Source organism: Sus scrofa, chromosome 4 (genome assembly GCF_054392235.1).
Source record: "Sus scrofa isolate SSC_HxYL_T2T_F1_AM1 chromosome 4, Sscrofa_HxYL_maternal_Yorkshire_Landrace_v2.0, whole genome shotgun sequence".
Lineage (NCBI taxonomy): Eukaryota > Metazoa > Chordata > Mammalia > Artiodactyla > Suidae > Sus > Sus scrofa.
Genome location: NC_139386.1, coordinates 98320464 through 98330351, shown reverse-complemented (window position 1 = coordinate 98330351; position 9888 = coordinate 98320464). Strand labels below are relative to the sequence as shown.

The 9888-nt window shown below is 44.9% G+C and overlaps 1 protein-coding gene across 2 annotated transcripts; it reads left to right on the top strand.

Annotated features, from left to right (window-relative positions):
• The first annotated feature begins 76 nt into the window (after window positions 1-76).
• Window positions 77-8171, top strand: TSACC (TSSK6 activating cochaperone). Of its 2 annotated transcripts, none has more exons than XM_003355128.6 (4): window positions 77-194; window positions 1092-1151; window positions 5929-6048; window positions 7941-8171. In XM_003355128.6, the coding sequence occupies exons 1-4, from the start codon at window positions 176-178 to the stop codon at window positions 8156-8158; spliced, it is 417 nt and encodes a 138-aa protein (XP_003355176.1). In that variant the 5' UTR covers window positions 77-175; the 3' UTR covers window positions 8159-8171. The 2 variants fall into 2 exon arrangements, with proteins under 2 accessions (XP_003355176.1, XP_013852433.1); XM_013996979.3 differs by having other exon boundaries at window positions 93-232.
• Window positions 8172-9888: the final 1717 nt, after the last annotated feature.

Genomic DNA, 9888 nt, shown 5'->3' with positions numbered 1-9888 from the left:
TTCTTAGCCCCGCCCCCTACGCAAGAACGCGGGGCAAGCTAGGTAGAGAGAGCACGGTGATGGCAATGAGAGGGCAGAGGCGCTTGCGCAATGGGGTGGCCGCTCCCGGCCGCGTGCGGCGCGAACCTTGGCGCAAGCGCCAAGGATCGGGTAGTTGGCCGGAACGCCACTGCGCATGTGTGTCAACTATAAGGGTGGGTGCTGGGGTAGAGGCTTTCCATTAACACCGCAGGTGAGGTCATTAAACTCATGCGTCTCGACTCCTTTCGGACGCCAAGGTGGAGAATGACTTGACAGTTTCCATGCTTTCGTTCCAGCTTTGGCTACGGGGAGGACTAGAAGGGGCGGGACCTAAACCGGCAGTTGAGAGAACACCTGGCCCCTTTGATGCGGGGTGGAATGGGAGTTGTAGTCCGATCAGACTGAGCTGGGCGGTAACTAGCCTTCTGGGCACGCTGGGAGTTGTGGTTTACTGCCTCTGACTCGTTCCTATGCATGGACCTTTCCCTCTTAGGCAAATACTATCTATTGAGGCCGTGAATGGTACCTGAGAGTGCTGGCTTACCGACCCCTCGAGTTATCCTATGTAAAACATTTTCTCAAGTGTTTTCCTCTAGTGCTCTCAGATTTTCTTTATCCGTGTCCATTCTTTCCCCTGCCCTCCTCATGCCCTCAGCTACTGGTCCATTAGAGATGTTGGAGAACCAGAGTTTTTAAGTTACCTTACAGGATAGGAAAAGGGCTGATCCCGCAGAAATCAAAACTAGGGGAGAACACAGTATTTGCCCACATTTTTAGGAGACGCTTAAAGTTTGGGCGTAGTTAAAGTACTGTTTTGTCCAGAGAAAAGAAACATTACTAGAAACAGTTTTTTGTTTTGTTTTGTTTTTTAGTGAAAGGATGAGAGCACGAACAATTCAAGAACAGTTACTTATGTTTGGCCATAAAATAGAACAGTACACACCCTTTCATACTTTTTCCTTCCCAAACTGGAGCAGCCTGATATGTGCTGGGGAGAACTTATATGAAATTGTTAATAGTAAAATAATAGCATGGGTTGTTGGTCATGTGATGTTGTGATTCTTTCCCAGGCACCACACCTGTAGGTGTTCAGATGGAGCAGCATTCTAGTCATCCTACTAACAGAAGAGGTGTGTGTCAGAGGCCCTGCTTCCTTTCCCTTAAAACCAGACTTTGATTGGAGTTCCCGTCGTGGCTCAGCAGAAACGAACAAATCTGATTAGTATCCATGAGGACACAGGTTCGATCCCTGGCCTTGCTCAGTGGGTTAAGCATCCGGTGTTGCCGTGAGCTGTGATGTAGGTCACAGATGGCGGCCTGGATCCTGTGTTGCTGTGGCTGTGGCATAGGCAGCAGCTATAGCTCCGATTTGACCCCTAGTCTGGGAACCGCCATATGCTGCAGGTGTGGTCCTAAAAAAAAAAAAAAGAAAAAACAAACGAAAAAAAACCCAGACCTTAATTGCTCAGCTTTTGGGAAAATGAAGCTAGTTGTATGTATGGTTTTGTTTGTTTGTTTTTTTTTTTTCTGTTACTTAATTGGAAAGTATAAGTATTTTTTCTGCGTTTCTCTCTAAACAGGAACATTCCTGGAATTCCTGTTGTGGTGCATCAGAAACGAATCCGACTAGGAACCAAGAGGTTTTGGGTTCCATCCCTGGCCTCTCTCAGTGGGTCAAGGATCCAGGGCATTGCCCTGAGCTGTGGTCTAGGTCGAAGACGCGGCTTGGATACTGCATTGCTGTGGCTGTGGCATAGGCAGCGGCTGTAGATGATTTGACTCCTAGCCTGGGAACTTCCATATGCCGCATGTGTGCCTCTTAAAAGCAAAAAAAAAAAAAAAAAAAAAAGCGTGTGTGTGTGTGTGTGTGTGTGTGTGTGTAAATGCACATATATATATATGTACATGCACATGCTTTTTTTATACATATGTATGGTATATTATATACATATATTTGGTTCCTTTTAAGTATGGATTGTGTGTAAAGTATTCTTCAAACCTTACAACCTGGTAGAAAATGCATCCTCATACACTTAGGAAGGGCTCAGATTATTTAGAAGTACATTTTTGTGGAAGTTAAAAAATCTTTCAGATAGTAAGAAGAATCCCAAGTTTCAGCTTTGGTCTCCTTCCCACTCTGCAAGAGCTGTCAAGTGACTGGTGGTCATGACTCTGGAGCAGGAGCAAGGAAAAGATGGAAGACCTACAGTAGGGCATATAAAAATCCACAAACTATGCAAAAAAACCCTGGATTTCCCTCACCATGTCAGGGAATAAAACATTTCAATTTTCATAGGCTCAGTGCCTTTCCCGATGGAAAACACCTTAGCTTAGCACCCATGTACAGGGACTTCTTTCTCCTGACACTCTGAATAAAGGACTAGAATAAGACATTTTCCTTCGGGGTTCCCATCGTGGCGCATTGGAAATGAATCCAACTGGGAACCGTGAGGTTTTCGGTTCGATCCCTGGCCTTGCTCAGTGGGTTAAGGATCTGGTGTTGCCATGAGCTATGGTGTAGGTCGCAGACACAGCTCGGGTATGGCATTGCTGTGGCTGTGGTGTAGGCCGGCAGCTGTAGCTCTGATTTGACCCCTATCCTGGGAACCTCTGTATGTCTTGGATGTGGCCCTTAAAAAAAAAAAAAAAAAAAAAAGACATCTTCCTTCCTTCATACAATCTACTTGTCACACCTCTGCCCTCAGGCTTACTTTTTATGAAGAGGCCCCTCTCCTCATCCTTCAGATCCCAGGTGAGACTGAATCACTTCCTCTGAACACATTCCCCAGCCCCACAGACTAGTTAAGGTGCTCTCACAGCACTTTGGGGGTATAATAATGTGCTTGCTTGATCACTTAATGACTGTCTACACTGCAGTACTGTCCCATGAGAATAACCCTCATGTCTGTTTAGCTGACTGTGCTATTTCCAGTGGCTAATACATTGCTGGCACATAACTATCTCTTATATGTATGAATGAATGAATTCAATTTTTCTATCCTTTTTTGATCTCATCACAACAGTGAATTATGGATTCCCCACTGTTCCAACCTCTTTTAACTCTTTCATGGAACCAGCTATTCTGCCTTTTCATCCATTGCTCCTTTGTCTACCTTGCCATTTCTTTTCATCTTCCAATCTCCTTGAGGAGGAGTTTCCCAAAGGTCTAATTTTCTCTCTCAGTTTTTGATCTTGGAGGGCTAATTTATTTATTTATTTTTTATTTTTTATTTTTTTTTTTTTTTTGTCTTTTGTCTTTTTGTTGTTGTTGTTGTTGTTGCTATTTCTTGGGCCGCTCCCGCGGCATATGGAGGTTCCCAGGCTAGGGGTTGAATCGGAGCTGTAGCCACCGGCCTACGCCAGAGCCACAGCAACGCGGGATCCGAGCCACGTCTGCAACCTACACCACAGCTCACGGCAACACCGGATCGTTAATCCACTGAGCAAGGGCAGGGACCGAACCCGCAACCTCATGGTTCCTAGTCGGATTCGTTAACCACTGCGCCACGACGGGAACTCCTAATTTATTTTTGCAGCTCCTTTATCACCTCTTGCTGGCTGGCCTGGCAGTTTGATCTTTCACCCGAGTTCTATGCCATCTTTCTAGCTGTTTTTCTAGGCTCTTCTATTTGGACTGCCTGGTCTCACCTCAGATCCAGTATGTCCAAAATGTGATTTATGTTGATATGAAATCATCCCAATTTAGACTCCCTTAAGCGAAGAAGGAAATCCAGAGGCTCCTGATTCCTCTGATTGCTGAGGTCGTCAGAGAATAGGAAGCAGAGCTACAAAAACCAGAACCAAAGGGACTGGAACTGGGGATTCAGTGCCTGTAGGTATCTTCCCAGCTATCTTTCTCCTACACTCTCTCCTGTCTCTTAATCTCTTGCTTGTATCTCCTTATGGCATGCTGACCAAATTCAGTAGCTTTTATTGACCTCAACTTTACGTCTTCCCAGCACAGCAAATCAGAGAAAAGCAAGCTTTGACGAAGAATCTACATATCAATTCCAGGGAATGATTGGCCCAAGTTGCTGCTAGTCCTTACCCCTTGGATCAGTCACAGTTGCCAAAGGGAATAGGATACCATGATTGGCCTGCATTGGATTCCAGGCCTATTCTTGTGGGGAGAGGGGCCTGATGCAGCCCCATCAATATGCCCTGGAATATGGGGAAAGAGTAGTTTCCCAGAGGATGGGTTGCTCAGTAGACAGAGATTACATATGTCTTCCAAGCACTCATAGTTTTCTCCCTACAAGTCAAATTTCCCCTCTAACTTTTTTTTTTTTTTTTTTTTTTTTTTTGCTTTTTAGGACTGCACCTGGGGCATGTGGAAGTTCCCAGGCTAGGGGTAGAATCGGAGCTACAGCTGCTAGCCTACGCCATAGCTACCCGAGCCACACCTGTGACCTGCACCACAGCTCACGGCAACACCGGATTCCTTGACCCACTGAGTGAGATGGGGGATTGAACCCCGCATCCTCATGGATACTACTTAGATACGTTTCTGCTGCGCCATAAGGGAAACTTCCCGACTTAACTATATTTTTGCAAAAGGTAATCTGCCTTCCCCTTTAAGAATTTCCATTTCAGAGTTCCCGTCATGGTGCAGGGGAAGCAAATCTGACTAGGAACCATGAGGTTTCTTTTTCAATCCCTGGCCTTGCTCAGTGGGTTAAGGATCCGGCGTTGCCGTAAGCTGTTGTGTAGGGTGCAGACTTGGCTCAGATCCTGTGTTGCTGTGGCTGTGGTGTAGGCTGGCAGCTGCAGCTCCGATTAGACCCCTAGCCTGGGAACCTCCATATGCCATGGGTGCAGCCCTAAAAAGCAAAAAAAGAACTCCATGTCCAACCCATTTTAATCCTTACGGATTAATAAAAATAAAAATACTATCTTATTTTCTAATCCTGAAAAGCTCAAGAGAAAGGCTGAAGTCTCAGATTTACTATTGGAAAGGGTCTTCCGTGACCCATCTTGCTTTCCTGATCTCCCCGTGCTAATTCTAGCCACTTTCCTAGGGCTCCTCATCATTCTAGCCATATTCTTTTGTGTGTATGTGTCTTTTTAGGGCCTCACCAGCAGCACTTGGAAGTTCCTAGGCTAGGGGTCGAATCCGTGCTACAGCTGCTGGCCTACACCACAGCCACAGCAACTCCGGATCTGAGCTGCATCTGTGACCTACACCACAGCTCACAGCAACGCCTTGACCCACCAAGCCGGGCCAAGGATCGAATCTGCAACCTCGTGGATACTAGTCAAGTTCGTTACTGCTGTGCCACAACAGGAACTCCTCTAGCCATATTCTTGCTTCCTTGCCTTTGCTCATGTTATCTTTTTTTCTCCCACTTGGAATATCTTTTCTGCTTAAGAAAAGCTTCCTGTTTTCAAGGTCCTATACGTATCCTCCACATGCCTAGAATCAGTCTTTTTTGACCCATTATACGCATATGCTTTTTCCCCCTTTCCAAAAATGTTTTTACAATTAATCACATCTTAGTATAACTAAAAGATAAAAGGACTTCTTTTCATCCAAGACTGTCAGACTCATTGTTTATGTCCTGTGTTGTTCTATCACCATTTCATCAGTGTCTGACTTGTCTCCCTAACTAGATATTAAGCACCTAGGAAACCATGTCTTGGATGTCTTGTGTTTGCCCCAGCATCTAGCACATAGTGAGCACGTAGCACATATCAATAAGAGCTTGTAAAATGTAAGCAAATTATTAGCTAATCCCATCCCTGCTTGGCTCCCCTTCATCCCACTAAGGTATCTTTTTTGTCTTATATAACTTTCTTTGAAGGTGTTCAGGCCAGGGCCTCAGCGCCTCATTCTTACACCAGATGCAGGGATCCAATTAGGCTGCCCCTTTGGATGAGTGCTAACAGTTGCCTCTGGTTTTGTTCCAGCCAAAGAAGAAGCTAATGTGCCTCTTTGTCGAGCCAAACCCTCTCCCAGCTTTATTAATCTTCAAGCAAGTTCCCCACCAGCCACTTTCCTGAAAATCCAGGCAACAAAACTGCCCTCAGGTAAGGATGCAGAGTAAATTTCCCAAATGGAGTAAACAGGGGCAGGGGGTGTACGGAGGAGGTTTCTCCTTTTGATCTGGTGCCAACTCTGGGTTCAGGCATGTCCAGATTTTTCATTAGTATCTTGTTGATTATTTAATTCTACCAATTTTATTTTCTTCTGGATTCTACCAATTTGTGTTGTTTCCTTGTTTATTAGCACCTTTATTAGAGTAGCCAGGACTGAAATGAAAATTTTGTTACTTGCTAATAATTCTTGTTAAACTGTGGCTGCAGGGAGTTCCCTGATGGTCTAGTGGTTAAGACTTGGTGCTTTCAGGAGTTCCCGTTGTGGCTCAGTGGTTAAGAACCTGACTAGCATCCATGAGGACGCAGGTTTGATCCCTGGCCTTGATCAGTGGGTTGAGGATCTGGTGTTGCCCTGAACGATGGTGAGGTTGCAGACGTGGCTTGGATCCTGCGTAGCTGTGGCTGTGGTGTAGGCCAGCAACTGCAGCTCCGATTGGACCCCTAGCCTGGGAACCTCCATATGCTGCAAGTGCAGCCCTAAAAAAAAAAAAAAGAAAAAAGACTTGGTGCTTTCACTGCTGTTGTCTGGGTTTTAATCCCTGATCTGGAAACTGAGATCTCACATCAAGCCTCTATACACCTCGGCCAGGAGGCAAAAAAATAGGAAAGAAATAGTAACTATTACCTCAGTATCGTTGTGTGATTTTTTTTTGGGGGGGGAGGTGTCGGCTGCACCATGGCATGTAGAAGTTCCAGGGCCAGGGATTGAACCCACACCACAGCAGTGACAAGGCCAGACCCTTAATCACTAGGTCACCAGGGAACTCCGACTGAGTTTCTTTGAATTTCAGTTATTCATCCTCCCATGGTGAAATCAGTGGGTGTTTAGCATACCTGTGAGAAGCCAAATAGGTCCTGTCTTTGAGGACACCAGAGTTTAACAAAGAAGTCAAGACCAATTAATACACAAACAGTGGATAAATAACTACGAAGATTTACTAAGAGCTGGCTGCGTATAAGGTAATTGAAAACATTGGAAAAAAAATTGGGCTGATGCAGCAAGACTGGTTGAAGTCAGACAATAAGAACTTCGGGTCACTGCTAATGACCTTACTACATCAGGCAAGAGTGGAAGAAGGCTCAGCTCTTGAAAGGGAAGTTGGGCCTTACTCCCATCCCACTTCATTCACCCGTCAAATATTTGTGGACCACTTATGCACCAGGCACTCTTCTTGGGGTGCTGGGAATACGGGAATGAATAAATCAGACAAAAATCCCTGCCTTCCTGGAGCTTACATTCTAGTAGGGGGCATTAGCCAACAATTAAATAAGTAATTACCAAATGTTCCATAATTGTAAGTATTAAAGGGAAAATAAAGCAAGGGAGGTGTTATAAGTTCCACTGGTTGGTTTCAAATTAAAAGACTCCTGGTGGCCAGGAGTTCCCACTGTGGCTCAGTGGTAATGAACCCGACTAGTGATCATGAAGATGTGGTTTGATCCCTGGCCTCACTCAGTGGGTTAAACAGTCCGGCATTGTCATGAGCTGTGGTGAAGGTCTCAGATTCGGCTTGGATCTGGCATTGCTGTGACTGTGACTTAGGCCAGCAGCTGCAGCTCTAGCCTGGGAAATTCCATGTGCTGCAGGTGCAGCCCTAAAAGGACAAAAAAAAAAAAAAAAAAAAAAAAAAAAAATTTAATAAAAAAAATAAAAGAGGGTGACCAGATAGGCTTGCTGGAGAAGGTAACAGCTGAGCAAAGATGCATCTCAGTTGAATTGTACGATTAGAGGGGTCATCTTATTAATAAGAGCCCTTCCCATCTCAGTACAATTATAAAATCTCTCTTTTGTCCCCTTTGCACCTCCATTGCTCTTCTTCCAGAAATTGACCACAAGCCCAAGGAATGCCTAGGACTCCTAGAATGTATGTATGCCAATCTGCAGCTTCAGACCCAGCTTGCCCAACAACAGATGGCTATTTTGGAAAATTTACAAGCGTCCATGACACAACTGACTCCTGGGAAGGAAAACAAGAACTCTTCTCTCCCAGCCTTATCTCGCAATCTGTTGTTAAATCACCTGCCCCAATTCAGTAAATGAATTGTGGAACAAAGTTATTGTGTATGTTCTCCCTACCCTCTTCCCAGTAAAACTTTGGGGAATCTGGGCATATATATTCTACATATGGTTGTCTGGTTCACAAGTTCATAATAAGTGCTCACTGAGTGCAAAGCATCATACAAGGCACTTGGGGATACATATTACAGAAGAGACAGTTTGGGGAGATTTACTGTCTAACAAGGCAGATAAGAGAGAATTAATCTTAAACTTTAAGAGTTCCCGTCGTGGCGCAGTGGTTAACGAATCCGACTAGGAACCATGAGGTTGCGGGTTCGGTCCCTGCCCTTGCTCAGTGGGTTAACGATCCGGCATTGCCGTGAGCTGTGGTGTAGGTTGCAGACTCGGCTCGGATCCTGCATTGCTGTGGCTCTGGCGTAGGCCGGTGGCTACAGCTCCGATTCGACCCTTAGCCTGGGAACCTCCATATGCCGTGGGAGCGGCCCAAGAAATAGCAAAAAGACAAAAAAAAAAAAAAAAAAAAAAAAAAGTCTTAAACTTTAGTTGTACTCTAAAGGAGAATGGAGTTTAAAAGATAGAGGTTAACAGAATACAGCTGGGCTGATTGTGGAATCTTGCAGGAAGTGGCCATACGGCTACTTGTTGAAGGAGTTGGGTTGGGTGGCATGGACAGATGAAGTAAGGTAGGTCTGTGTCAGTTGGGAAGCTTGGACAAAGATGTAGAGGTAGGAAAAAAAAAAATCTAGAGGGGAGTTCCCGTTGTGGAACAGCAGAAACAAATCCGACTAGTATCCATGAGGATGCGGGTTCGATCCCTGGTCTCACTCAGTGGGTTAGGGTTCCAGCGTTGCCGTGAGCCATGGTGTAGTTTGCAGACATGGTTCAGATCCCGCATTGCTGTGGCTGTGGTGTAGGCCTGGGAACTTCCATATGCTGCTGGCCCTAAAAAGCAAAAAAAAAAAAAAAAAAAGAAAGAAAAATAAAAAAGATCTAGAGGCATGAGAATAAGTCATCAGAAATTAGGAGATGATATTTTTTTCTCCCCAGAATATAGGATGTGAGGCAGAATGTAGAGCAGCTGAAGACAGAGCAGTTTTCACTGGGGAATTATTATTATTATTATTATTGTCTTTTTAACGCCACACCCACAGCCTATGGAAGTTCCCATGCTAGGGGTTGAATCGGAGCTTCAGCTGCCGACCTACACCACAGCTCACAGCAATGCCAGATCCTTAACCCACTGAGTGAGGCCAGGGATCGAACCTGCATCCTCATGGATACGTCAGATTCTTTTCCGCTCAGCCACAATGGAAACTTCACTGGGGAATTATTCTGATAACAACCTTTAGACATTCTGATTTTATTTGAGGCATTGGAGAGCCATCGAAGGCTTTCAGATAACAGCAAGACACACATAAGGTAATAGAAACACCATGGGCAAAAGATTTTGGGGTGGTGGGAGATTGGAAGTTGAGAGGCCTGCACAAATTAATAATAGTAATCTGATGTGAAACTACCAGGGTTGGATAAAGGGGTTAGAAATGAAGACAGGCAATGGCTAAATCTAGAAAAAGACTAGATGTGAGCTTGACACACCAAGAGATAGCATCCTGAAATTTCTGAGATGGGAACTCAATTTAGTTTTAATGAGGGTTCAAGTCCAGCCATAAGTTTTCTATGTTTGAGAAGGGAGCATCTGAGGTTGGCTTAGCCTTATGAGCCACATTAGGTCACTACTTTCTCTTACAGAT